Source organism: Thermomyces lanuginosus (genome assembly GCF_041956635.1).
Source record: "Thermomyces lanuginosus strain ATCC 200065 unplaced genomic scaffold VTN49scaffold_6, whole genome shotgun sequence".
NCBI classification, from domain to species: Eukaryota; Fungi; Ascomycota; class Eurotiomycetes; order Eurotiales; family Trichocomaceae; genus Thermomyces; species Thermomyces lanuginosus.
In genome coordinates this window covers 64890-92485 of record NW_027192340.1, presented here as the reverse complement: position 1 = coordinate 92485, position 27596 = coordinate 64890, and the positions used below count along the sequence as shown (strand labels likewise).

The following is a 27596-nucleotide window of genomic DNA, read 5'->3' as shown; positions in this document are numbered from 1 at the left end:
AAGCTCCGGTGCACAACTGCCATGTATGATGTCCCTCATCGTCTCGTGTCTCGTAGCCAATTGTGGTCTGGGGCTTCGAATGGATCACGAAGATCATCACTCCGGTTGGGAATCTAACCATGCCAAAGCTGATCTAACAACAGTAGCTGGATGTTCTGCGTCTGGTACTTGTTTTGTTGGCCACGTCGGCCGTCTTTGCTGATGGCCGAACTCGAAACTTCTGCAGCTGCAAAGCGCTGGGGTCTTGCGACGCGCCAAAATTGGAACTCGCTTGATGCTGGATATCCAACGCGTCAACAAGACTATGTACCGGCCGTAGGCAGGAGCTCAATCCCTGCGGATGCTGCATTGATAGTTTAGTGCACTTCGTCGTTTCACGACTCGTAACCATAACCATATTACGATATAAACAATGTTCCGCGCTATCAGAGACTCTGTACCCTTCGAAGCATGTGATGATATTGGATGACTCGAAATCGCCCGAGGAACTATCGAGGGCGCTGCGCTATGGATGAGAGTCTGGCAACTATCAGTCCTGACGAAGAGTCGCTAGAGCATCTTGCAAGTGGCGTTTGACTGGTCGCGTGAAGTGAGGGTCAGATTGGTTCGAATTCGACAGGACAGAGCAATCTCGAGTTGCTCATGTGCTGATGCCTGAGCGCCAGTGTTTCCCTACTTGGATCTTCTTGGAAATGACGACCGTTTACGTGTATTTCATCACAGATGTTGCAGACGATGCAATGGCCAATGGTATATCTCTGAATTTGGTCACCCTAAGATAGATTCTGCATGTCATAATCGGCACTTCCAATGAAAACGAAGATTATCCGCAGGGTCAAACTGGCGGTGACCGTTGGATGCTTGGGGCAATTGTCTGGTGAAGTTTGGTGGACTGAGCGTCCAATCGTGCCTGCGAGTTTGGACAGCACACCACGTGTACGAGATCAACAGGCACCAATCCTTCTTCTGCTGAACTGAGGAATGAAACAGAAGCCATGCCAGCATACAAGTCCATGATTCCTGCTTCCGCGGAAAATGAGCGCGTGTCGACATTCTCTGGCTGCTTCACATGCACTCGGAGTATGCAACCTGCGGAGCATCAATACGAGTACTGGGGGAGCAGTTCGTCGAGACATCCTGCGACAGGGGTCGGGTAGAGACCGGTCGCACGAGTACTCGTATCGGAACCACTGTTCAACGATGATAGACAACAAGTCGCCTCGGTCCTGATCGGTCTTCCACGCAAGTTGCTCCAACACTTTCCTCCATACGAGAAATACGAAAGCATTTTGCGTTGTCCAGACCATCCCATCGGATGATTGCAAATCCAGCCAGTTCCGCAGCTCATCAAACACGTCCCAACTGTCCGGTCCACATACGAGAGCCGCGGCAATTTCACAATTGTATTGGAGTCTAGGCGCTTGTCCAGCCGGGTCGTTCCTCGCCGTGGCGTTGTCCGCGCACGATTTCAGGATTCCGGCACCTCCGCAATCGCCCAAGTGGCGCAACCCGTCCAGCTGGTACGTGCAGTAGCCCGGTTTGAGATTTCACAAGGTGCGCCAATAGGAAAATGTCGAGTTCGACCGGGTCCCTGATTGGTTCTCACGTCTTGGCCTAGCGGCCATGAAGCGAGCCAATCGCCGTTTTTACTGTTCTGGTGGTTGCGATTCCGAGCCCGATCGACGAGTCAGATCAGAGGCGGGGCCCGGGCCGAGAAGGACGAAGAACAGTGCTCAGTCTGGCTGGCCATCGGAGAAAGTCGCCGAGCCTCCTCACGAGCCGAACAGGCAATTGCAAGAGTACGAGTATTCCCGGACGAGGAGTGACTGGTTCGCATACGAAGACGGAGTACTCGGACATCGTGCTACGCTCGAAAGCCCCTATGTAACATCCATCTGATCAGGCTAATCAGCCTATTACTTCACTCCCTGTGGGAGTACTCTACCACCGTCGTTGGGTTGACCGGCGCGAACATGGTCATCCTCGACTCCTCGGAATCACATTCAGGTGGCAACGAGATTGGACAAGAGGATCGTTTTTCCGCCTGACGAGTCGATTAGGTTTCCAGCAGAGCGTCTGAAACGATGATTTCCACTTTCCAGAATCCCGCACTGTTCGACTCCACAAGCAGTCACCCCTTCATTCCCCTGAACCGACCTTAGGTGTGGTCTGTGCGAGCGGCGGACTGAGCCCCTTCCAGGAACCTCGTCTCTGCTGAGGAATGACCGGGAAAAATGGTGGGTCTCCGAGACCGGTTCCTAGCTGAATGTGGCAAGATTCTGAATTTTCAGGGCTCAACCCTAATCGACGATAGCCATTAACCTAGGTAGATATGATTATGCAGCTGACGCAGCGGATGCGCAACGCGAGAAACCGAAGGCTGCCAGATGTCTATTCGTAGGCAGATACGTAGTCAAATGCTCTGCCCCTTACGTGTCATCATGCGCTCCATTCAATACTCGCACAGCGTCGTGTCGCTTAGTTATTTTTTTTTTTTTTTTTTTGACCCACGAACGGCAACTGAACATTTGGATTTGGGTAGAAAAAAAAATCTCCACGTAAAAAACTCTGATAGTCATTCCACCACGCCGTAGTCGTACTCGTGCGGAGTACGGGGATTCGTAATTAAGGAGACGATGATCGCCACATCCGCATCGCGGCATCTCCAGGATTCACAATAGTTGGTCGGTGCCGACAAAGATGAAACAGACGACCGACGTCCTTATCGTTCTCTCCTTATCCACATGTCCTGGTGGGTGCCTTGCATAATTGTCCGTTGTTAACCCAATCTAGTAAATACGGGACTCTCCACTCCGCAGCGTCAGGGCCACCAGGGGTCTCTGCCGGATGGAAGTCCGGTGTGGCAAGTGGTGCCTTGCACGGCCAGTCAAATTTTCACAATGCCGTCATGCCATTGCATTGGCTGCTGAGAGCCACGGCGGTCACCGTGAAACCCGTTGGTGCGTCTGTTGAAACTGGGATTGAAAGGTAGTAAATTTTGACCCTGGCAGCGAACGGCACGCATTAGGGCTCGGATTGAGCGGTGTTCAACGGTCCTCCAGGATCAACAACGTATCGGCACAGCGCAGACGCGGCACAGTAGGACCCGCCCGGGAACTTAGCCTTCCCGTTAGTGAGCCTGTGAGGCGATCATACGCATCGGCCACCCAATGCGATCAAGAGCCATGCTCCATCCGGCAGATGGTGCATGAGGGGTCGCTGATCTACCCAGAGACCCATCGATTAGGCAGGAAATTCCCCAGTCGACAAAGTTGCACCATGTTCCGATGCGACTGCGGGCCTTGGTTGAAACGTAGAATCGAAACGGGGTCCTGCGTGTGCCCTCGTCGCGCAGCCTATAAGTTCGATGCCAATTCCACCTCCTCAGACCTCTCCTCTTTCCTTCTCCCAGAGCCTGGTCTGCTCTAGATTCACTCATTAGGACGCCTAAGGTGCCTCTTTGCTCCTCTCCTGGCGAGATTCATTCCTTCCTTTGCCTGTGGCAGCTTTCTTCAATCCACTCCTTTGAACACTGTCCTTCATTTGATCGTCCGGTTACGATCACTCATTGCACCACCAACTCGAAGAGACACCGGCGTTCGCGAGTTGAATCGTGCCCGAAGCATTGAAAATGTTGTTCCAAGCTCCTCGTTCCGTCATCGCAGCGGTGCTGCTGGCCGCGTCGACTGTGCATGGCCACATGAGACTGCGCACCCCCGAACCTTACTCCAATGCGCAGTCTTCGGATGCCAATGCGCCCCTCGAACCAAGTGGCAGTAACTTTCCGTGCAAACTCACTCCTGGCAGCGGCCCATTCACATTCCCCTCGGCGGAAGAGCTTGCCGACACCAACCAGGCACCTGTGGGGAAAGACGTGAAGCTCAGTTTCTTCGGCAGTGCTGTTCACGGAGGAGGATCGTGCCAGATTGCCCTGACAAAAGACATTACCCCCACGAAGGACTCGAAGTGGATGGTGATCCACTCTATTGAGGGCGGGTGCCCAGCAAAGACCACCGGCAATCTCGGTGGTGGCGCGGACGCGACCGCCGCTGATGAGTTCACCTTCAAAATCCCGGAGGGAATTGAGCCTGGCGACTATACTTTGGCCTGGACCTGGCTCAACCGCATCGGCAATCGGGAATACTACATGAACTGTGCGCCTTTCCGAGTCTTGGGAGGTGATAACCAGAAGCGTGAGACCGTTGAGGAGAAGTCCATTTCGAAGCGCGCAGAATTCCCCGACTTGTTTGTTGCCAACCTCGCGAGCATCAACGACTGCACGACGCCAGAGGGTGTCGATGTGCGATTCCCAAACCCTGGCGAATCTGTTGAGCGTCTCGGAGACCCCGCGAATCTCATGTCCGAGCCTGCCTGCGGAGGAAGCTCGGGCTCTGGTTCGGGCTCTGGTTCGGGCTCGGGTTCGGGCTCTGGTTCCTCTGGCAACGCGCCGTCGGCAACTCAGGATGCTCCTTCCCTTTCGATCACCGCCGACATCAACAACCTTGGAGCCGTGGATCCGTCCTCGTCTGGAAACTCCAACCCCAACTTTGGCGGTCAGTTCTTTGAGCAGGATTCGAACGGTTCTGAAAACTCTGCTCCTGCCCCGACTGCCGACAGCACTTCCCTGGCCACCACTACCACCAGCAGCACCAACAATGCAGCTGCGACTGGCACCTCGACGAACACCAACGGAGCTCAGAGCGGGCAATGCAGCGAAGAGGGCATGTGGAACTGCATCGATGGCACGACTATCCAGCGCTGCGCCAGCGGCGTGTGGTCGGCCCCCCAGCCTCTGGCACAGGGGACTGCCTGCAAGCCTGGTCAAACCGCCGAGTTGGCGATCGACCATGCTAAGCGATCTGCGGGTTCGTTCGCTCGGCGTCGTGCGGCAGCGAACAAGCAGTAAGCTCGGCCATCTCTAAGCACACCTGCTGGTCCGGTGTGCTTGTGAAAGATGCGAAGTACGACGATGGTTCCACTTCTTTGTAACAATTTGATGTCTCTTCTATGTACATAGTTATCATTCTTTCGTTCTTTTCTTCGGAAAACGAGGGGGTTCGTTTGAATGATACCCATGACCATGTCAGTCAAAAAAATAGATCCACGATTAGATGACGTCGTGACCAGACGGTCGAGTAGAGAGTAGTTTCCTTCTCAATCTTGCCCATCTTCTAGGCTTAGGTTGCCGTTCGGGAAGAAGATATGGTTGGCGATCAATACCGAAATGGACACTGTCATCCGTCCCGATGTAATTGCTTAGCCTATACTTATAGTTCTGGCGAGCCAGGTTCGCGTACAATTCCGCTTTGCTAGAAGCGGCATGCGATCCAAAACTCAGATCCTCCGCTAAGTGGCTGCCGCAACAGTAGGAAAGGAGTCCAGCAATCGATGTAGGCATATGATGGAGGAATGGTTTGGGTAAGCCGACGTACAAGAAAGACGCCACGGCTATATTAGCTGCCAGGACGACAACCACAATGAAAAACATGGAATCGTTCATGAACACTCGTTGTTCGTTGAAGATCTCGATAGCAGCTGTGGTTGTCCCGGACGGGGCTTTTGCGAAGAAGTCCGGATTGTTTCGTGCGGTGATCGCAAATAGTTGTCGGTATACCGTACTCGTCAGCGTTGCGGCCGTTGTAAAGTCAGGCTTCGGTTTGAGCGGATCAATGATATCTGCATTTCCGGCGATAACTTTGATGAATTTATTGAACCAGTCCCCTGCATAAGTGTCGTTATGCCATCGAAGCCAGGCAGGAGGTTCGACAAGGGCGAAGGTCCTCCGCCAAATTTCATCGGCAAGACCCCATTCAATGTCTTCGCTCAGGTCCCCAACTTGTGTATAATCAAGAACACGTCCATCTCGATCTGTTACCACGCTGAAGTTCCCGATCATGAATCGTGGCCTACATTTCATGAACATCGAGTCGAGTGTTGCTTCGCTGATGTTCCGTGTTGGGCCATACAATGTTTCCGAAAATCCCTCCCCCAACGTTATGTTAGCTCGTACCCAACCGGCAACGATCATTCGGCCGCAGAAGAATATCTCGTCAGGCGTTTTGGTATTGAAACTCGGATATGGTATCACGAGAAATTCCAATCCTTGTCGGCCCTCGGGATTCCCTCGTAGGTAAACCTGCGTTTCCTCCGGAGGTGGCTCGTCGTCAGCTTTGGCATCGTCTGGGATAAATGCTCCCGGATAGTAGCAACGTATTTGCGTTCCATTTGAAAATTTTTCTCTGAATGTGAAGTTGGCCTGCATCGCATCATGGCTCAGATAGAAAGTATATGTCATGTTTGCTCCGCTCACAGAAAAATCCATGACTTCGCTGCATTCCAAGTCTGAGCCTAGTCCGGTTGTTGACACCTGATACATTGGAGCACGCGATTCAACAGGCAACGACACTGGAAAGAAGAAGTATTCCGGTGTAACCCACGGAAGCATAGGAACATTGTTAGATAAGTTTGCCAACATTTGTTGCATTGGGTTCCCATAATCGCGATCTTTGAAGGATATGGCGCTTGCATTCGGTCCGCGTGATGGCTGCATCAACTGATTCGCGTTTATTGAATGATTGACGGTAGTCTCCCTGATGTCGAACAAGCCACTCATACCAATAGTCAGGACATTTGCTGCAATTGCTATGACACAAACCGCGGCTAAAAGCCAGTGATGTGAGCGAAGCGCCCTCCAAACTGCCAGCTGTGGAGGTACAGATGTATATTCCAACAATATAGAACGTGTTGCTAATGTTTCCCGCGACTTCAGAGAGATAAAAGGCTGAATGGCGCACATCAATCGGTTCAAAACAGTCCAAAATGGCTCAATGATGGTTGCAATGACGGTCGGGAAGTAGTTCAAAATGAGTTGCAGAAGGAAATCGTCGTTGGAAAATAGCGGAAGTCCTAACTCGTGACACAATACGTAATCTCATGGTTAGTCTCTAGGTAGGTATCAGTTAACATTCAAAGTTCGTTACTCACCATTCAGACGCCAAATCAAGTATCTTAATGCGAAAACCGTAAGGAGAATCGCTGTTAAGAGGGCGAGGAAGACCATTCCCACAGTCTTGTAGAGTGGCCATGGCCATTTTTTTGAATTGTCCCCAACGAACCAAACATGTTCGATATAAGGCTCTCGGTCATTCTCTTTCACGTATTCGGATCTCAGTTTAATACCCCGGTCACTGTCTTCAAGATGAAACCACACATCTTGCAGCTTCCGTCGTAACTCGACATCGTTGGCTGAGCTTAGATCTCGAAAAACGGAGTGTCCATTCATTTGGTGCTGCGCAATCCCTAGAATCGATCCTATGGAATTCGGACTGTAAGGAAGATTGAGAACACGGCCCCTGTATGCGCACAGAAGACAGACGAATAGCACAGTGATGACAGCAAGAAAGCCAATAACAAGGTAAGTGAATATGCCGACCATCGTAACCGCGCCGACAGAAAATTCTAGGATGACAGTGGTATCCGAAGCATTGGCGTTTGACTCACTCAGAACCGACTGGACCGCCAGAGCGAAGAGTACTTTGTATGTCTTCCGATAGGCGTCAGCCAGGCGATCCGGAAAGCACAGCTCTTCCACGGAAGCATTGAAGATGCCGAGCATCGAGGGAACGAGCGACTGTTCTGGTGACACAACGCTGAACTGCGAAAGTTTACTTGTGGGATTGATGGTCGTCAGGCCGGATATGTCAAATTTCCCAATAAGAGGTGTCTGCGGTGACTCTGAAAAGGAATAATCTGGCATGCTTTGTGTAGTAATGATCTGTTCAAAGCGAGTTGAGTCAAAAACATTGTCGGGTAACAGTTTTTTCTCGCCAATAGCCCTAACGCCGATGACAGACTTGTTTTCGTCGCTTATAATCGCTTCAACATCCTGTGCATAGTATTTTGACCAGCAAAACAGGGCTGCAATGGTCATATTTGGACATCTCCAATAAGCCAAAGCTTCATGCAGTGAATTCTCATCACACGAAGCGTTAAGCGACCAGAATGGTTCGATCGAGCGAACATTGCCGCCATCACCCCAGTAACCGATATAGTAGCCAACATGACCGGGATCGTCTCGGCGATCTCGCATGACACGCTTGGCGATACAGCCTCTGCCATCATCAAAAGTCATTGGCGTCTCAACTGTGTATTCCTCGTATACGGCTTTTGGTAATTCGCAGGACAGATCAGCTTCATACAAAACTGTATTTCCAGTCCATTTTCGATCACGCCCAAGGGAACCGTGTTCATATCTTGGTTCGAATGGGGCGAGTGCATATGACCTTGTCGTGAAAGGCGGCATGCTCATATTTAACCAGCCAACATTATATCCAAGGTTCATGAATTCCATGGACAGCTTATTGGCTTGATCCTCGAAAGGAATGAGACTTTTGGGAGGATCCATTGGTACAACCTCTCTTTTCTGGATTGTCCGCAGAGCGAATATGCCACTTTGGAGTGGAGTAACAACCCAAGAAGCCAGCAGGACAATGAGCGAAGAGCTGAGGACCGTCCATTGCCTGTTGTATGATTGATTAGGAACATCAGCGGCGAGGAAAGTTAGGAAGCTTACCTGTTTTTAACCGACTTTAGAGGCACAAGAGGAAGGAATTCGGCAGGATAATCGAGCAAGACGGAGTTCTCGCCACTAGCGCCAGTTTTCTGGGAGAGATTATACCATGGTTCCAGCCGCTTGACATCGAGGTCGATCCAGACACAGATTGTATTGTAGAGAACCGCCGTAATTGTAGGAAGATAGTTCTGGATGAATATGTAGCTGAACGGCATATCCTCGACGCTATCTGCAAACAGAATCCCGCCGTCCCGGTCGCTTTTCCGCTGTAAGACGCCTAAAGCCACCATCAGGAGAATCGTGTAGCTAATCAGTGGGATGAGGACTCTTGCGCTCAGTGATATTGGCCGCCATTTTGGCCCTATACGGATATCAGCTATCCTGAATGGTCCAACCAGATAAGAACAAAACTTACGCTGTGGCTGCTTTTCGGAGACGACAGAAGAAAATGACGATGTTCCCATTGCTGCATATCATATGCAACTTCCTGACACCTCAGGCGTCACTGATCAGAATCATAGGAGAACGAATGTTTCTAGGTACGCTCGGTAGTAGCGCCAGTATGTGTCTTCCTCAAAGCAAAAAAGCAGTGAGCAAGCATGATGCAGTTTCATTCTACTTCCATTTGCCCTGAGGAGGAACACCGTTAAATCTATCATATGGAAGTAGTAAAATCCACCGTCAAGTTGCGATGGCCTGATAAATGTACTAGTCTAGTACCAGTTACAACCACCCGTCAACTCCGCAGAGCGCGTAAAGCAATAATCGAATTGGTCCGCTAATGATCTTCTCGACTGACATGCTTGTCAATTCAGGTCTCATCCTTCAACCTTGTTGGAAGTTCAGGGTAACTTCATGCTACTGTGATGCGGCGCTGTTAATGCTCTAGGCCTGTCGGAGCCAGGGTTCAAGCTTGCGGGCGCTTAACCCGCCAAAACAACCAATGACTTTGGGCATTCAGAAACGCGACAGTGACCCCAATATGCAGTCGACGAGAAAAGGAAAGACGACCCTTGTACGTTGGGACTTGTGCAGAGTGGTAGTGTGTAGTACCTTGTACAATCATGTTTCTAAGAAAAGAATAACTGCAAATGCTTACATGGAATTGTACCTGGTTATTCCAAAGGTGTTCAAGAAATTGGGACAGTTGACGGTCTTCATTTGAACAGTTTTGGGCTAGCCTTGATTGGATAGAACTGCTCACATGTGATTGGCAGTCTGGCACTAGTGAGTTGCTGACAAATCACGAGCTACCCGAAACGGTAAGTAGGGTTTAGGGTTTCCTTCAACTTGAGTGGATGCAGACTAAGCGAGAAAATCCACATCCGTTAAGTGCAATCTCCAACCTCTCCGACGACAATCTCGACAATCATTGTTGAGTCGACAACAATGGCGACCCGACCGACCGTCACCATTGCCACGGCTGAGGGCAAGCCGAGCGGCAACACCTACCCTCTGCCTGCCGTTTTCTCTTCGCCAATTCGTCCGGATATTGTCCAGTAAGCAATCCCGTGTCAACAGGGAAGCGACAATCTGTCTTCAAGAATGGTTCTGATCGATATACAGGAAGGTTCACACCGGAATTGCGAAGAACAAGCGCCAGCCCTATGCCGTGAGCGAGAAGGCCGGTGAGCAGACTTCGGCCGAATCCTGGGGTACCGGTATGTTCGCAAGGACTTGGAAAATGCGTCGAATCACAATCTGATGTAAATTCAAGGTCGCGCCGTCGCCCGTATTCCTCGCGTGTCCGGTGGTGGCACTCACCGCGCCGGTCAGGCCGCCTTCGGTAACCAATGCCGAGCCGGTCGTATGTTCGCCCCGACCAAGGTGTGGAGGAAATGGCACCAGAAGATCAATCTCAATCAGAAGTAGGGACCCGGCGTAGAATGTCCCATCAAAAGGAGTGCCGTGTTGACAGCGTACAGGCGCTTTGCTACCGCTTCCGCTTTGGCTGCGTCTGCCGTTCCTTCTCTTCTGTTCGCCCGCGGCCACCGCATTGGCAATGTTCCGGAGGTCCCTCTTGTCGTTGACTCGAAGACCTTCGAGGGCGGTGCTCTTACCAAGACCAAGGCTGCTATTGCTCTGCTCAAGGCTCTGGGCGCTGGTCCCGAACTCGTCAAAGTGCAGAAGTCTCGCAAGATGCGCGCCGGTAAGGGCAAGATGAGGGGTCGTCGCTTCCGCCAGCGCCGTGGTCCTCTCGTCGTGTACAACCCCGAGACCGATGGCAAGGAGCTTGTCCGTGCCTTCCGCAACATTCCGGGCGTTGAAACTTCGTCGGTGTTCGCGCTCAATCTGCTTCAGCTCGCCCCTGGCGGTCACCTCGGTCGGTTCATCATCTGGACCTCCTCTGCTTTCGCTGCCCTGGATCAACTGTACGGCACCACTACGACGCCGTCCGCCTTGAAGAAGGACTACCTCCTTCCTTCGAACATCCTGTCCAATGCTGATATCACACGTATCATCAACTCTTCTGAAGTCCAGTCGGTACTCCGAGAACCTAAGGGTGAGGCTCGTACCAAGCGGACCAATGTGCAGAAGAAGAATCCTCTGCGCAACAAGCAGATCATGCTGCGCCTCAACCCGTACGCTGCGGCTTTCTCCAAGGAGAAGCTGGGCCAGAAGCCGGTTGAGCAGGGGAAGCCTGCGGGAGTTGGTGAGCAGTTCCGTCAGATCCTGGCTGAGCCTTGAAAAACCTTCATTTGTGGTTCTATTTCAAAACGATTAGTTTAGCATGAATGTTACTCCACGTGAAATGCGTGTGTAATGAGCTCAATTGGTTTTCCTGTAATACTTGCAATGTAGTTTGGACACCAAAATACAAACTGATGCATGAACGACGTGGATTGGCATAAGTGCCAACCGTTGTTAATCCAAACGCTCATTTTCAACCTAGACTACAGTTTGGTTGCCGCTATCAGGAGCTATTGGTGGTCTTCCGAAGGAAGAAGTTGTTCGATGATCCATGGATGTTCTGCAGTAAGGGACTGCTGCTCCAAGCGCGGCAGGTATCTTGATCTCTATGATCTTACTGAGATCAACAATACGGAGAATCTATATTCTTAACATTATTGTACCTTGACGCGAGGCACTCGGTACACATGTACGTCTTTCCAAAGTCATTGAATTATAGTAGTACTATATGGGCAAAAGCCGCTTGTTTCATCTTCTCAATTGCCTCAACGGATCGTAATAATATTAATGGATACTGTAGCTGTAAATGGAGACCGATATGTACAGTGCGCCCGGCCGTTAATTCAGTAGACAATTTTTGTGGCTTGGTAAGCACAGCCTCGTATTTGTTTCTGGCAGAGGAAGGATTCAAAGCCGTTTGTGCGTGCGCCTGGGCCACCTTGACCATCCATCGGCGTAGGAGTCGAATCAGAGCTGTCGCCTCGAAGGTTATTCACGAGTCAAGCGTCCAGTTCGAGTGCTTGGTCGCTACTAGTTGTACGGCATCTCAACTCAATCAACCTAACGGCGCACTTCGATCCAACCGCTTTGACGTGTTTCATGCAGTCTTGCAGATTTTCGCATCCTTGCCAATGGCCACAGTGGACAATAGACAAGGGTCGCAGCCCTGCAGGCATATTCGTCTGGGCAGGGTCCATTTGCATTTTATCCTTGGCTTATGTGTGCGATCCTTGCCGACTTGAAAATTTTCTGAATGCAACTGATTCCCCAGTTGATGTGTTACTCTGGATCTCTTGGATCGGCTGAAACAAGCGCACTGTCACTTTCTGTTGCAACTTGCAACAATATTTTTTTTTCTCAGTCGTCGATCGTTGTGTGCTACAGTCGCCAACAGCCCTATTCACTTCGCCCATTATGAGCTCCATGGGTCAAAGCTATCACTGAAACCAGTTAGTTGTCCCGGTCGGTGGACGCGACCTTGCACAGCAAGTGTCGCTTCGCATCAAGTATTGTCTCCTCTGATCCTCACTGAGTTAGCTTGTACTCTAAAAGCGACTTGGGAAAGAGCAGGAAGTTCACATGTGCTACTCCACGAGTACCGAAGGTCGGCAGCTGTCGCAATCGCAAGTTGCAATAGCAAGGGCTTTTACGGCTTAACCGAAGAGCAACATGAACCCACACTAATTAACTAATCCAACATGAATGCACATGAATGACATTTCGATGATAGCTTTGCTCGTGTTCTGCACTGTTGATGAAAGTAGGAGCACTGGGAGTTTGGTAGGCTATAGTAAGCTTCATTATTGAGCCAAGACAATTATTCGAGACCAGACCGTATTATTTTTCGTCGTTAGAGTTGTCCGCGCTTCGTGAAGGACATACGACAGCATGCCTCGGATGGAAGCCGATCCAGATTCTTGGCAGTTCTACGAGATCCTTCTTTTAATTTCCCGCTACATCTTTCGCCAGCACGGTACCTCGCCGGTACATGCGGAGGAAGTGTACATGTACCGGTACTCCGATACAGTTCACCTCCTAGACCTCGGGTTTTCAACGGACTACTAATTGGGTATGTGCTCGTAGGACAGCTAATATCACAGCAATCAATTTGCAACCATACACCTTGAAGGCAACCGAGACCCGGCCGCGGGCTTCTTTGGTTCCAAGCATACGCTTTCATCGCCTGCGAAGTACAGCCTAAGTACTGTGAGCCCCTCTCAAAGTCTCCCCAAAAGAAAACGTTGTGGCTCTACGCTCAGGTCTTTGAGCGATGAGCACGCATGTCGTGACCGAAAACTACCAACATTGCATGAGTGGTTTTATTGGCACACAATCCCAGCCTTCACAGCCACATACAGAATTGCCGGTTTCTATCTGTCATTTTCTACGAGTACGATCTCCTACCGACAACCAATCCTCTGTAAACGGCTTAGCAATAGTTGCTGTTCCCGCACGCCTGTTGTATTAAGTCCTCTGTAGTTGAAAGTTGAGTTTCACTCGGATAGCGATTGTCGTATTTTCTATGTATGGAGTAGGCACTCGTACTCAGGCCGAGAGCGCCCGTAAAAGAACTTACCTAGAGTACGGAGTAACTTGATCTACTACTATTTCTTTTCTAGGTTATATACGGAATACTTGTGAGTATTTCCTGGGTATGCGCCTCATACATGATATTCGCGGAATGGCGGCGGCCCCGGCGGGTGTTTTGGCAAGGCACGGTAATGTGCCGGAGGGCCGGCTTTTCTCGATATGCCTGATGTCATGATAGGATTCGCACGAAGCACGGGCACTTACTTTGTAGATTGAACACCAGGTGTCATTTCATTGGGCAACCGGCTATTATTATCAAGCCGCCATGGTACTTGCCGGCAGATGCGAAACAAGAGCAACCATGGTGGGCCACTGGGTCGTCAGGTTGTCTCGTTACTTGAAGATCTCCCTGGGCCCTGCGCCTGGGGCTGGCCTTTCTGGCCCGTGCTGTGGGCTTGGAGCATAAGTTACGGGCTTGCGGCAGAGAGATAAACTAGCACTTCCAAATGTTGGAGCTTGAGACTAGTAAGGTAAAGCCCGCAAAGGAGTTGGTCCAGCTGGATCTCCATTACTCCGCAATCTGGAATTATAATTGCTGTATCTCCTGATCGAAGGATTCCCGGTTCTGAAATGGAGAACTGAAGATTGAGTGATAACTCGAGATGCACTGAGTAAACCAGCAAGAACTGCTGTGACTTCTGGGTCTTGAACTTCGTACCCATCTCTTTAGTTAACCCTAAAACTTGGCTCACCAGCTCATGTCAAGCGCAAAACTCGCATAACCTTACCTCGTTTCAACGCGATGCCGCCTATTACGGAGCACCCATGCTAAGTTAACAGGTCCAGTGTCCGTCTGCCAACCAGGATGCGAATGTGACCTTCCCTTGTAATTTATTAAGGTTTCGCTAACGACAAATGTACTAGCACTCCTTGGCGAATCGCTGCAACGACTTTAAAATTTCCGAAAAGGGCGATTAGTTTTGGCAAGTCGTAGGTTTGCAATCTGGATTTGGACCTTGCAGGTTCGCAGCCCTACTTCCGACATAGCCTAATAGCTTACGGAGTACTCCGTACTCCGTACAGCACCACGTTTCTTCATGGCAAAATATGACAAGCCACAGTTGACGAACACCGTACGAATCATGGCATATTGAATGTTAACATGCAGTCTCGAACTGTCTCGACAATGCAATTTTGCAACCAACGGCCTCCGACGGCTGGCTAAGTTATTGTTCTAGTTTCAACTTCCCCAAGCGCCTCCACAAAAATCAATCGGCAAAAGTGCGTCTGAATGGGCCGCTGGGGCGGCTATCAAAGTCTCATTCAATACTATCTAACCTAGACTAGCGGGACCCTGGCGTGTAGGGTCCTCCGAGGCTCCGACCCTCCTTTATACTAAACGGCACTGTGCTAAACTCCGTTGGGAGATGTGTGAGTTGAAGCCTAAATGTACCCGCGTTAAACTCAGCGGAAGGAAATGAAAAGATCTTTGCTCCAACACCATGCCTCTGATTCAGACGTGGGGCCAAGTCAAGATTCTACCCTGCTGATCTTCCTCAACCTTCTTTTTGGTCGAGAACACTCTGTAAAAGTTCCTGTCGACTTGCGATCTGCGTGCCGACAATCGGTGGAATTCATTATATCCCGACATCCTGCAGCTTCCCGGATCCCAAACCGATCCCGGCAACTGTAACTGAATCCATTGCCATTCGACCCGGCGCTAACATGTCGCTTGTTCATTGAACGATTCTTTCTATTTCAAATTCTACCCCCCGCAATCCTTTTGCCCGTGAAAATGAACTGAACCAGGCCACTCGTTCGTCCATTAGCGTCAACCGAATCAGGCAATTGATGTCTATCCGGGGTCATTCCGCTCCAACATAACCAGTGCGGTCTGTTCTGTAAAGCAGCGAGGGATCGACTTGTTTGGATATCGATTTCACCCGCACTTTTTCTCACCGGTGGCACATTGTTGTTATGTCTGGCTGGATGCCGTGCCGGGTTGCCAGCTGATATGCATCGGCCTTCCAGACTTTGGGGAAGGTAGGCCGATCAAGCAGAACGTACTGCATGGTCAGTGATTTAGTCTTTAATGCCGGCTGGAAGGAATTCTAAGGCTGATGTACCAAAATAGAATTTCTACAGCCATACACAACAGTAGTCTGAAGTCGATCTTGTTGCTCATTGTACTCCGGCGGTGTATTTTCGAATATCGACCGTTCCCACTCGTTTTTCATCTGGATATTCATGCTCATGAAACGTGCTGGAAATTGTTGATTGTGGACGGCGTCAGAAGGAGAGTTGCAAAGTCTGAGAGTCAGCTGCCTATGCCCGAAGACTGACGAGGCTACCATGTCCGGTTCTTTCGGCCATGTTCTGCCTCTTCGAAGTTCCCCTGCTGTTACCGAGTTGGCTGCTGTGAGCCAAAATCTCCAGGGCCGAGATATTCCGTCGAGCGACCTTTACAGACTCCCACCGCTCCAGACTCGTTCGCCTTCGTTTTCGCCAGACATCAGCAGTTTCCAAGAGCAGATGCCTGGGCGACCGTCACATCGGCGAGAAACGTCAAGAACTGATCCTGGGAGGTCAGCAAGCGGCCAAGAGAAGCTACCGTCGATTGCGGAACTGTTATCTTCACCATTAAATCAATTTCCTGTCCAATACCAACGGGGCTCGTCGCTGAGCGTTCCGGCTTCGACACCCGACGTCAGGCACAGCAATCAAGGAACAATTTCAAGAACCCATCGTCATACGGTCTCTGCGTCCGATGTGATTTCTCGGTCGGGCAATTCATACGCAGAAGGACAACACCATTCTACTCAGAAATTGCCACCCCTTTCTGAGATCGTCGGCATTTCAAGTGATGGCGTCAGGCCGGTGGCAATTCCTGAAGGTAGGCACATCTAAGAGGCTTTAAATTCTTGCTAACATCAATTTCAGTAAAACATGAGCGCTTATCAAAGGAGCCGTCGCCGATTTACCAGCCCCAGTGGAAGGAAGGGAATACACTTGCAGGTGCACAGCGACCCATTATTTTACCGCAGGTGGTTGATGAGCAATACATTGAAGGAAAAGGGCTCTGCTATATCTACGCAGACGGCACCTATTGTCCGACTTCAATCGACGGCGAGCCGGTGAATGCGAGCTGGGGCGTCACCAAGGCTGGGAAACCTCGAAAGCGTCTAGCGCAGGCTTGCGTTACCTGTCGGGAGAAGAAGATCAAATGTCAGCCGAACCTTCCCAAGTGCGACCAATGCCGCAAGTCTGGGAGAGAGTGTCGGTTTGAGAGCGCGTGAGCAACCCACTGATATAGGGCATGATGGGTTCTGGTAAATACTAACAATGCATAGCCCACGCGGTCATCAAGCGCGACACTCTGGCTATGAAAACATCCGTCAGAAGGCCGCTCATATGCGATCGTCACTTCCGCCGACTCCCAGCAGTCCCCAAGACCACGGTGCGATGAACAGCATGAGACGGCCTTCGCTTTCCTCTGCCACTGTTGGGAACTCCCAGTACTCAATATTTGAGCGACAACACGCCATTTCACCATCTATTGAGTCACCTGCAGATTCCCAGCACAATCGCAAACGTCGAAGGCGAGGTTCTGGGGAACATTTCCCTGGTGAGAGTGTCGATTCTCTAAGGACAGACGCCGATAGCGCTGGATCTATGTCCTTAGACCGCTCTGACGTGTCACCAGACTCCGTGGAGATGAACCCCCATAACGCTAATTTCCGCCACTGGGCCACTGATCCCTTTGAGACCGAACCGGAGACAGCATTCCATTGTCTTGACTTGTACCTGCAGTGCGTTAATGACCGACTCCTCCACCTAATGCCCAAGGAACCATTTTGGCGATGGGCAAAGTTGTCTCGGCCAAAGTCCTTGGACGACAAGATGCTCCTGTACTCAATGCTCGCGATAGGATCCATGTTCTCGGACCGACCGGACCGTGACAATGTCGGAGAGCGCTTTTCTGCGATAGCCAGATTCGCCGTCGATCAAAGTCAGCATCGTCTCACCTTGCAGTTGGCGCAGAGCCGACTCATCTTGAGTTTGTGGTACTCAGCTATCGGTGCCCTGGACACCGCTTGGGACTTCATCAGGGCTGCAGCTACAGCTGTCTGCAGCCTGGGTTACAACTCAGAGACATCTGGTATAGCTGTCAATGCTTCTGCGGACACGGAGTATAACCTGCAGCCTCACACTCTGGCCGAGTGCCGACGCCGTACATTTTGGGCGGTTTTCATCCTGGATGTAGGCAAAACTTGTTTTCCAGGCAATCTTCTGAGAGAATATGCTGACTTGATTCTTCCAGCGATTTTCCACACTTTACTTCATTGCGCCGTCCAATCTTCCGTCAGATAACGTTTTCCTCCGTCTACCCTGCGCCGAAGACGCGTATGAGCTGCAACATGTGCCGACGATGCCAATCTTTCAGGGCCACATGGCAGACCGCACATTGTCACAGTTTGACAAATCATCCTTCGGGATGATGGCTTTTGTGGTAGAAGCGGCCGCTTTCTGGGGCGAAACATCATCCACTCTGCTTCAATCAGTCCATACACCAATTGACCCTTATACGACCTGGTACCAACGATACTACGAAGCCGTCGTGAAGCAAGGTGTGGGTTGGCTAGAGACTCTACCTGACCATCTCGCGGAGGGCGTCGAGAATCTTGAAAGTGCTTTCCGCCTTGGGAAAGCAGCCAGTTTTGTGACGATCCATATTCTCTACCATGCGACGTTGATGATGCTGAACAGACATGTCCGTCGCTGCAGTGTCCCCGACGACATTGTCGAGAGACAAGTCGCACAGGCGCGTAATCACGCAACAGCTATTCTACAGCTGGGGACGCTGGTATCTCGCCTGGACGCGAGATGGTCTTTATCAGCGACACCTAACCTCCAACTGACTTTGCTGCTCCCGTTCCTCAGCTGCGCTATTCTGTTGGCAGCGGACGTGGTGAGTGGTTTTGGTCGTGTGGATGAGATCGAAAACTGCTTGTCATATCTAAACGGGGGTCTCGAATTTGTTGACTCCATCAGTCAGTATTGGCGTGTTGCGCGCCCACTGGGGCGACTGCTTCGGCTGCGAATCAACACATTGTCGGGCTTCATCAAACATGCTCAACAGTCTCGGCAACGGCCGAAGATGTACTACATTGATGGTCCATCTCTGGCGAGCTATGTATATTCGGAGGCAGCTCGATTAGGGTTTGGCATTGGCGATATAGCGAGAGATTTTCCCTTGTATGGCCAGTTGGCGGCATTCGCATTGCGTCACCTCGGCGGGCGAACCGACGGTGTTGTGGCTATCTCAGAGACTGCTGAGAAATGATAGATGTCATGAATACTATGATTGTATTTTGCATTACGAGCTGTTTACTCTCGTTCTGTGAATTGATGTCGGCAAATGTTGTGCTGCTCATTTGTTACCTACGTAGCCTAGTTTGACAGGTTTCTGCCGAGATCTGCAGCTTTGTCTATTTTGACGACTGTCAAAATCATCTCCTTTTCTCATTTTTTCGAATAACAACTTTCAGTGTTCAATTCTCAAAAATCGATAACTAATTCATTCCACAAACCATTGTCCTGTGGGCCCGTCTCTGAGCTAGAGACATGAGACCTTGAAGAATTAGGCGAGTCAATGGGTTCGTGAGATCATCGATCAATAACAATGACATTGATGTTTTTTTCGGAACCACCTTAGCTGTTGCAGACTTGACAGTCGAACTGATGATCATCAGGGACGTTGTAACGGTTGTATTGTAGGGCTGAAGCCATGGCGTTACTCGAGTCCAGACCTGACAAGGCTCGGGTCTCGGACTCGATAACGGTCGGGGAACGACATCTCCGGCCGCCTCCGTTCCACCCCTGCCGTTGTCAGCTCGCGCCCGAACCTAGTCCAAGAGTCAAGTTTCCAGCGACCTGATGGATCCGGATGCGAACGAGCAGTAAAGGGTGGAGACCATGCGCGCATTTCCCGTTTGGCTGCGCGAATCCCCTGTGGGATCGCCTCGTTGGCACTGGATTCCTCGGCCCTTGAGAAAAGCTGGCCGCGCGACGGCACGGTGGATCAGGGGTCCGGATCCGCCTCGGGACTTGCTCTTCACGCCGCTTTTCCCGAAGTTCCAGGAACTGCCGGTTCGCTTTTTCAATACGGTCGCACCGAGGAGACCCTATAAGGTTGCATGGCTATTTCTGTTGTATGCGGCGTGGTTTGTCATCTGGTTCGTGGTGTTGGTCAAGTCCGCGTCGTCCGGGAGCATTGAGGATTATGGCCGCCCAGAGCCGATCAGTTGCACAGCGAGCTATTGGTATGTCGAGATATATTTGGCAAGTTGTCTGAGCGTGCTGGTATATATTTGCTAACGGTGTATTGTGACAGGGCTAAGGATAATCAGTGTGGTTTAAATGGCAATGACTGTCGTCCGTTCAGCAGCGCTGGCTTCGCCTTTCGCTGTCCGGCAAACTGCAAATCGCTGATAGTTCTCGACGAGCGAACCGTCGGCAATCAGACGTTCAATTATCAGCCGTTTGTTGTCGGGGGACAGGAGCCGGGCTCGTCCGAACCGGGCATTTATCGCGCAGATAGCTACCTCTGTCAAGCCGCGATCCACGCAGGCGTGGTTAGCGATGTAACTGGTGGCTGCGGTGTGGTGGCACTGAGAGGAGCTGCTCCGTCGTTTCCCTCGGTCACACGAAATGGGCTGACATCAATCGCGTTTCCCTCTACGTTTCCCAAGTCCTTCAGCTTTGTCCAATTTTCGTCGCAAGTCTCGTGCCCGAAGGATCCAAGATGGCCATTGCTCGCTGTAACAGTGACCGCCATCGTGCTGGTGTCGCTCTTTACCACCTCCCCAGCCGTATTCTACTTCAGCACGTTCGGAATTCTGATCTCGCATGTAGGAGTGGTGTCAGATCCGCCGAATTTGAAGACGCTGCCGGATCTTTTCTCGGTGTTCTTTTCGCGCCTTGTTCCTGCGGCCTTTGTTGCCTATGTGCTATATCTCTACGCGGGCCGACCACTCCTGCAGCGAGTGTCTGCGCCTAGTTACCAGCTCAGCAAGACTATCCTATATTTGACGCCGGCCTTTATCGGGGCGTTGAACAATTACACCTTTGCGACGTGGATACCAATCCAGCGACTAACACCGCACGACCTTGAGAATGAGCCGGGTGCAAAGGCAGCGCTGGCGATTATTATCATAATATTGGTCGTCATTGTTTTGAGCCAAGCATGGTATATTCGCCAAGCTGGCCTACTGGTGCGGTATCTCAAGCTATACCTGACTATAGGCGTCATCCTATTGATTCTCCTGCCTATACCTGTGCTGCGATTGCGAATCCACCATTATATTTTAGCCATGATTTTGATGCCAGGCACATCCATTCCAATACGCCCATCACTTATCTATCAAGGACTGTTACTGGGCTTGTTCATAAACGGCGTCGCTCGGTGGGGATTCGCGTCCTTGGTTGAGACGCCCGAGCAGCTGGGGGAAGATCCTACGACGCCCGGTGGTTGGTGGGGAGCGTCCTACCCAAATATCACCAACTCATCCGTCACCGTTCGCCTCGATCTAGATGACCGCTATCGCGGGAATGGGAACATCACATTCAATCTATGGGAACCCGAGCGAATGGAAGAACTTGGTGTCGATGGAATCAGCGTTCTTGTCAACGACGTCGAGCGCTGGCGTGGGTATCTTGACGAGGACAGAGGGGAAACGTTCATCTGGCGGCGCAAGGGTCGTCGGGGTCTCGGATTAACGAACCATAGTGTCGAGGCAATGGAGGCCATGGAATCCATTATAGAGGATGGGGAAAGCGACAGTGATGACGGCAAAGACCAGCCGCAAGACCTCTTCTTCCGCTTTGCGTTTCTCCGGGGATCGACTGCTGGACATTATGGACCTGCAGGAGTATGGCTCCGGGATGGGCGTTGGATCCCGCCCAAGGAAGAAGGTTCAGATGAACATGATAACGAAGTGATGACTGGCAATCTAGAAATTGGATAGAACGTTAGATCAATCAATCAATCAGTCAAATCTTCATTGAGTCAAGATGAGTAATAATTTCTTATGGAACGAGCATTTCAGCCGAGAGTCAACTGTCTCAACGAAAAATGCCTGGACGATTATGTAATCGCAGTGGTCGGCGAATAGAATATCCGGGACCCAGAACCGCACACAAATCCACCCGCCGCACTCTCCACAGTCGCCTCTAGCCGAGAATTCCCAAAGAAACTTCCACCAGAGCAGCGACTCTCCTCCTGTTCAGACCATCGGCATCACCGAGTTCGCACAGGAATAATCAGTCACCATGGGTAAAGTTCACGGATCTCTTGCCCGTGCAGGTATGTCGACCCCGTTGAGCTGTTTTGATACCGAGAGGGAAAGGGTATGGAAGATGCTGATGAAATTTTTCACGATGAACAGGCAAGGTCAAGGCTGCGACTCCAAAGGTTCGCATCATCGACGAGAAGCATCCGGTTTTTATCTCGCTACTTTAACAGATAGCTGACCTTTGTCTTTTTTCGATGGAATACAGGTCGAGAAGCAGGAGAAGCCTAAGAGCCCCAAGGGCCGTGCCCGCAAGCGACTCCTCTACACCCGCCGGTTCGTCAATGTTACTCTGACGGGTGGCAAGCGCCGGGTACGTTTTCCCTTTTTCGTGGCCTCGATTATGGTTTTGATGGGAAACTCGATGTGCTGACTACTTGTTTTTCTGTTGAATAGATGAACCCGAGCCCGAGCTCGTAAATCGGTCGGCGGTGTTATCTTGTCTGGGCGCCTCGTGATTTTACTCGCTTTTGTTTTTTATGTGTATCAATTTCATTGATGCGATGATCGCGATGAGGCTTTGATTAGGGGTTTGTCTGTTTGGATCGGATAGGCAGGCAGGCAGACGCATATAAAATGGAAGACCATCACTGGTTGTGATGCTAATTTCCTCCTTTCCGGACTCGAAAGAAGTCTTCATAGAGTAAATTGGTCTATTAATCGGCTAAGATTGACTAATGCTTGATACAATTCAAACAGCTTTGGTCTGTCATCGAAATTCAATGCGCCTCGTAGATGTACAACACGCTCTCCCTTTGATCTGGCATGAACCACACCCTCAACTTGCCATTCACAACCTGCGCCTCGATAGGATTTTGAGTCAGGCGAGTCCCCTTCTCGCTCTTCAGACCGATCGGGACCTCCCACACAGGAATCATCGTCTCCGTATCTACCAGGGCCAGGCCGCCGAGGTCGAAGCCATCGACAGTGGCGACACCGCCGCAGAGCATGAGTGGTCGCCTGTCGTTCTGCTTGCCGAGGCTAATGATCCTGTCCCATAGCGACGACGACGGAGGAAACACTTGCGGCACCCGTTGATGGCCGAGGAATTTGCAGTCCTGGTAGTCAATGAAAAAGGATGGATTCGTGACGCGACGCTTGGGTGGAGTGAAACCTGGCAGGGGTGCAAAGCCGCGCGGGTAGCGCTTCAGCGACCAGGTGGTCGCGTTGCGGCTTCCCCAGCTCAGCGTGACCAGGTTATCGGTGACGGTGTCGTGGACAATGCCCCCGTTGTGGTCGTTTGTCCGGAACAGCCGCTCCGATTTCAGAGTTAATGGGTCGATGCGCGTTATGGTCGCCGTTGAGTTTGGCCGATACTGTGACAAGGTGATCCAGATGTAGCGGCCATCGTAGTCGAGGCCGCCGCCATGGTACTCGATCTCACCGGGCTTGGTCAGAGAAGAGTTGGCGAGTAATCTCCCCTCGAGGTCGTAGAGAAGAAGGTGCGTAAAGCCCGCCCCAGGACTGCGGTCGGTCCCATTGATGGTCTTATTGTACTTCTCCGTAGGCACTGTCCACTGACCGGAAGATACGAAAAGCCGGTCGTCACCGACCAGAACCATTCCTTCCGGCTCCCCGGTATCACCCTCGATAGGTGTCTTGGAAACGAGCTTCCATTCCGTTGACCCCCGGAGCTTGAGAAACAATTCAACAATCTTGCCTCCGTCGGAGCTTGCGTGCGATGGAGGTAGCTTGTTATTGGGAACGAAGGGCCCATTGTGGTACACTTGCACATCGGCCGGAGCCGCGATGGTTCCAGCGATTAAACCAGCAAGCACCCAATTTGCGAATCGCATCCTTCCCGTCCGTCAATCTTAAGGACAATGCTAGCAATTGAAGGGAATCATGCTGTGTTTATATTGTGGCGCTGCTTTGGTTAGAATTACCTAGGCCCTCTCGGCAATATTGCCGATGCAAACTTTCATGCTGTCAAAGGAGCCACGTGCTTTTCACAACGTACTACTCGAGCTAATTATTCGTTTGGCTTGCTGAGCTTTGGCGTTGTCGTTTCTCTTCCCAGTGAGCCGAATGCGGGGGCAGCAAAATTCGCGAAAACATCCTAAAAGTCTTGGAGTGGAGCGGAGGGCTGAAGTGCCGAATGCACGTTGTTCCCCCTAGAACTGCTGTTGGCGAACCGTCTATTTCGGAGTAAGTCCGGGGACTCCGAACAATATTAGGTGTAAACTTTGACAGTGCCTGGAATGATTGGGATTGTCAATGAAACTTCTTTCCGGATTATCAATCGACTATCAAAGCAGGACAACATACCGTCGGCACATGCGCTCGCCCAGCAGCCGCCCTTCTCGTTCCAAGCCACGCAACTGACGGCTTTGACGCCATCACCAGCTGGGACTCTTGCAATCACGTCTCCGCTGAGAATGTCCCATGCGAAAACGGACGCTTGGGTCGAGCCATCCTTTTTCTCCATGTTGGCCGACTCACTACCGCTGAGGGCAACGGCATCGCCCTTGGCGAACACAGACCGGATTCGAAGAGATGTGTTGCGGTAAGGTTGATTCCCTAACTTCGCATTCTGCTCTTCGCCACCAAACGCCTTCAAAAGCTTCCCGTCTATCCGGTCCAGCAGGCGAATCCGACTATCTAGGCTTGAGACCAGAACCGCCTGGCCGTCGGCCGAACATCGCACACTTGCAACTGGCTGCCCAATGACATCCACGGTCACCTGGCCCATGCGGAGATCGTAGATGCGAACGCGACCGTCATAGCTCCCACTGGCAATTGAGTATGTAGGCATATGAACGTGTAAGGTGGAGACGGTATCGGTAGCCTCAGTAAATGTTTGGATCGGCTTGTGGGAATTCGATTTCGTGTCCCAGACGCTTATCGTCGTATCGGCACTGCCTAGATATCAAGAGGACAGTCAGACTGTATTCGAACCGGCAAGGACGCTCGCCTCAAAGCTGCCAGCATACCAGACACCACAACAGAGTCACCCTCTCCGGCAAATTGGACAGCCTCCACGCGGCTCGAGTGGCCACTCCATCTTCTTACGGTCGTCCCTTGCTCGACATCCCAGAGATACACTTGGCGATCACCGCCGACGCTAGCGAAACGCGAGTTGTCACCGGCGACAGCAATATCCAGGACCGAGTAGGCATGGACTTCATACTTCTGAATCGGCTGTGTAGTCTCGACTGCGGTGCGACCTATTGACGTTGGAATAGCACGCGTGAGGTGAATGGCTCGATCGGAGGATCCAGTCAGGAGATAGGTGCCTGGATAGCTAGAGAATATGACCGCGTTGACGGGACCTGCTCAAGGTTTGTTCGCATTAGCTATTAGCTCTAGGTACCAATGCAAGACCTGGCCTCACCATTGTGTGTTTTAAGGGTATGAACATGTATCGTGGGGAATTCTTTCACGCTAGACATGAGAGGTGAGGATGAAGATCAGAACTGTAGTGTTCCTTTGTGGTTAAAATTGTTGTCACTGGGAAAGCTCTACGACCACTTTCTGATCTGATGTGGAGCATAATTAGGCCTAGTCGCGTCCCCATGGATTTTACCAAAGTATCCTCTTGACGGGTTCTAGGACAACACTCTATGAGAATAGTGGACGAATTGAAGCACAAAAAATTAATTGTATTGCTCTCACACACTACGACAGAAATATAAAGAAGGTATATTATGCGGTCGAAAATGAACCATCGTTCACGGAGTAGGAATCGGAAATAGCGGCCACAGATGGACCCGGGACGTCCAGAATGTTGTTTGCCATGAAAACGATCACCACAGAAAGGAAAATGGGTAGTCGAAGGGAATGAAGGATCGTAGACAGGTCGACGTGGCCGCCAACGGCCCGGAGCAAAGCTTCGTAAAGGTGTTACTGGCCGGGGCGAGTCTAACGACGGCCGTGACTGCGGGCCGAAGCTTGCATTTGCTCGAGTTCTTGCTCCAATTGTTTGATCCTGTAACGAGTCAGCACAGTCGCCGATTGATCTTTCTACTCGTACGTACGCTGCGTGGGTAGCCTCCAGGTCCTTGTTGAGACGGTCTCGCTCGGCAATGAGCTTCTGCTCCCACTGGCGGAACCGCTGCTCCTCGATCTTGACTTGCTCGGTGAACCGCTTGCGCAAGGCCTCCTCCTCTTCCTTGAACTTGGGGTTGTCCAGCTTGCGAGGTCGCGCTTCACCGAACTTCCGCGTCTCCATCTGCTGAGCACGGTAGTTCTCGTAGTGCTGCTCCTCAGTCGTTTGGATGAGGTCAAGCATGTGAGTCCGGATGAGAAGCGATCGGACCTTCTTGAAGTCGCAGTGGTCCTCGTTCTCAACTTCAGCAACTCCCCAGATGTACTGGCGGCCCTTGACCACCTTGCCCTCGTTGTTCTTCACGTCTTTCTCCGAGCCGATGACGGCAAAAGGCATGGCGGCGATCAAGCTACGGGCATGCGCAGCGGCATGCTCATCGTCCTCGTCGATGGGAGGCTGATAGATCTTGATTCCTTGGGCCTCCACGACAGCCCGGATCTATTCCTGTGAGTGATGTTCCACCCACTTATGCTTGTTCACTTACCCTCTGCTTGAAACGGGCCAGGTCAGACGGGCTCAGCGTATCAGCCTTGGCAATGACAGGAATCAAATTGACACGGGTTGCGAGGCGCTTCATCACTTCGATATCAAGCGGCTTCAGAGTATGTCCCGTCGGGCGAATGAAGTACAAGCAAGCATGGACACGGAGATCGATCTTGTCCGTTCGGCGGGGCTGCTGCTCCTGCAACATGTAGGATTCATGCTGGTCGTCCAGGAAATCGATGATAGGCTCCCAGGAGTCCCGGTTGTTCACGTAATCACCGAATCCAGGAGTATCGATAACCGTAAGGCGCACTTCACGGAAATATGTTAACAGACTTGGGAACAGCTATTCTGAAAGGCGCATCTTCATACCCTTGAAGAACTTCTCCTCCAGTTCTGCCTTGGTGATTTCGATCTCGACGGTCTTGTCAATCTGCTTTTGATGTCGCTTCTTGTGGTCGGCATAGTTCTTAATGGTAGTGGAGAATAGCGTGTTAATGAAGGTAGTTTTGCCCAAGCCGGACTCTCCAGCAACCTGCGAATGTTAGGAGCAGTCGAGAAATCAGACAAGGGAGGCCAGGTCACACCATTATTGTGAACGCAGCGCCTCGCTTGGCGACGATCTTATGGCTGTTGTGTCAATTAGAAGCCTGTCTCCATCACTCCAGGTGCATGATGTTGGGCGCCCTACCGCTGGTTCGGAAGCTGGAAAGTAGATCTTGTCAGAAAAATGCTAACCAAACTGAAAGAGAACGTGAATGACTTACATTGGCAATGCCAATCGGCGACGCAGTTTCGGTTGAAGGGGCCATGGTGCTTGGGATTGTCAAATCTGGGGAGCTGGTCAAAACAAAACAGCCCACAGCAGCTGTGCGGGACGTTCACCCGAAGGGTCCGAAGTTGGTACAAAGAACGAAAGAAAGCAGAAAAAGAACCAACCAGCAGAATTGAAGACGAGGAATGAGACAAGGGGTGCGGAAGCGATGGGAGCAGAGGACTCGATCCGTGTCTTAGAATGTGCTTCTGTCCTCTTCAGAATCAGGAGCCCCCTGAACGCGAGTGGAGTCCACCAATGAGATGCACGAATTGCTGGAGGCCACCTTTCCCGACTTGGCGTAGTTCGGCGGAGCCGGAAAATAGTTTCTCCTGATCCGAACTAAAAGCAGAAAAACGTCAAATAATTTTTGTGCCAGGCCAGGTC

General features: G+C 51.2%; 11 protein-coding genes across 11 annotated transcripts; 7 read left to right on the top strand and 4 right to left on the bottom strand.

Annotated features, from left to right (window-relative positions):
- Nucleotides 1–810: 810 nt before the first annotated feature.
- VTN49DRAFT_7365 (uncharacterized protein) lies at nucleotides 811–1899 on the top strand (the record flags this gene model as incomplete). Its single annotated transcript, XM_069415626.1, has 4 exons — nucleotides 811–898; nucleotides 952–1153; nucleotides 1418–1554; nucleotides 1619–1899. 4 exons carry the CDS (start codon nucleotides 811–813, stop codon nucleotides 1897–1899), a joined length of 708 nt encoding a protein of 235 aa, XP_069272444.1.
- Nucleotides 1900–2847: 948 nt separating this feature from the next.
- On the top strand, nucleotides 2848–3429 carry VTN49DRAFT_7364 (uncharacterized protein; the record flags this gene model as incomplete). Its single annotated transcript, XM_069415625.1, has 2 exons — nucleotides 2848–2960; nucleotides 3012–3429. 2 exons carry the CDS (start codon nucleotides 2848–2850, stop codon nucleotides 3427–3429), a joined length of 531 nt encoding a protein of 176 aa, XP_069272443.1.
- A 202-nt stretch (nucleotides 3430–3631) lies between these two features.
- Nucleotides 3632–4906, top strand: VTN49DRAFT_7363 (uncharacterized protein; the record flags this gene model as incomplete). Its single annotated transcript, XM_069415624.1, has 1 exon — nucleotides 3632–4906. The coding sequence occupies one exon, from the start codon at nucleotides 3632–3634 to the stop codon at nucleotides 4904–4906; it is 1275 nt and encodes a 424-aa protein (XP_069272442.1).
- A 201-nt stretch (nucleotides 4907–5107) lies between these two features.
- On the bottom strand, nucleotides 5108–9036 carry VTN49DRAFT_7362 (uncharacterized protein; the record flags this gene model as incomplete). The annotated part of the gene is made up of 4 exons (XM_069415623.1): nucleotides 5108–6906; nucleotides 6985–8519; nucleotides 8573–8933; nucleotides 8988–9036. 4 exons carry the CDS (start codon nucleotides 9034–9036, stop codon nucleotides 5108–5110), a joined length of 3744 nt encoding a protein of 1247 aa, XP_069272441.1.
- Nucleotides 9037–9961: 925 nt separating this feature from the next.
- Nucleotides 9962–11260, top strand: VTN49DRAFT_7361 (60S ribosomal protein uL4; the record flags this gene model as incomplete). Its single annotated transcript, XM_069415622.1, has 4 exons — nucleotides 9962–10071; nucleotides 10139–10233; nucleotides 10290–10440; nucleotides 10498–11260. 4 exons carry the CDS (start codon nucleotides 9962–9964, stop codon nucleotides 11258–11260), a joined length of 1119 nt encoding a protein of 372 aa, XP_069272440.1.
- A 4605-nt stretch (nucleotides 11261–15865) lies between these two features.
- Nucleotides 15866–18857, top strand: VTN49DRAFT_7360 (uncharacterized protein; the record flags this gene model as incomplete). Its single annotated transcript, XM_069415621.1, has 4 exons — nucleotides 15866–16406; nucleotides 16454–16805; nucleotides 16864–17773; nucleotides 17835–18857. 4 exons carry the CDS (start codon nucleotides 15866–15868, stop codon nucleotides 18855–18857), a joined length of 2826 nt encoding a protein of 941 aa, XP_069272439.1.
- A 632-nt stretch (nucleotides 18858–19489) lies between these two features.
- VTN49DRAFT_7359 (uncharacterized protein) lies at nucleotides 19490–21540 on the top strand (the record flags this gene model as incomplete). Its single annotated transcript, XM_069415619.1, has 2 exons — nucleotides 19490–19836; nucleotides 19908–21540. The coding sequence occupies 2 exons, from the start codon at nucleotides 19490–19492 to the stop codon at nucleotides 21538–21540; spliced, it is 1980 nt and encodes a 659-aa protein (XP_069272438.1).
- Nucleotides 21541–21844: 304 nt separating this feature from the next.
- On the top strand, nucleotides 21845–22284 carry VTN49DRAFT_7358 (40S ribosomal protein eS30; the record flags this gene model as incomplete). Its single annotated transcript, XM_069415618.1, has 4 exons — nucleotides 21845–21878; nucleotides 21961–22013; nucleotides 22073–22177; nucleotides 22261–22284. The coding sequence occupies 4 exons, from the start codon at nucleotides 21845–21847 to the stop codon at nucleotides 22282–22284; spliced, it is 216 nt and encodes a 71-aa protein (XP_069272437.1).
- A 299-nt stretch (nucleotides 22285–22583) lies between these two features.
- VTN49DRAFT_7357 (uncharacterized protein) lies at nucleotides 22584–23660 on the bottom strand (the record flags this gene model as incomplete). The annotated part of the gene is made up of 1 exon (XM_069415617.1): nucleotides 22584–23660. One exon carries the CDS (start codon nucleotides 23658–23660, stop codon nucleotides 22584–22586), a length of 1077 nt encoding a protein of 358 aa, XP_069272436.1.
- Nucleotides 23661–24037: 377 nt separating this feature from the next.
- Nucleotides 24038–25256, bottom strand: VTN49DRAFT_7356 (uncharacterized protein; the record flags this gene model as incomplete). Its single annotated transcript, XM_069415616.1, has 4 exons — nucleotides 24038–24060; nucleotides 24133–24726; nucleotides 24798–25136; nucleotides 25199–25256. The coding sequence occupies 4 exons, from the start codon at nucleotides 25254–25256 to the stop codon at nucleotides 24038–24040; spliced, it is 1014 nt and encodes a 337-aa protein (XP_069272435.1).
- Nucleotides 25257–25725: 469 nt separating this feature from the next.
- On the bottom strand, nucleotides 25726–27207 carry VTN49DRAFT_7355 (uncharacterized protein; the record flags this gene model as incomplete). Its single annotated transcript, XM_069415615.1, has 7 exons — nucleotides 25726–25792; nucleotides 25842–26350; nucleotides 26397–26707; nucleotides 26768–26930; nucleotides 26983–27025; nucleotides 27087–27100; nucleotides 27163–27207. 7 exons carry the CDS (start codon nucleotides 27205–27207, stop codon nucleotides 25726–25728), a joined length of 1152 nt encoding a protein of 383 aa, XP_069272434.1.
- Nucleotides 27208–27596: the final 389 nt, after the last annotated feature.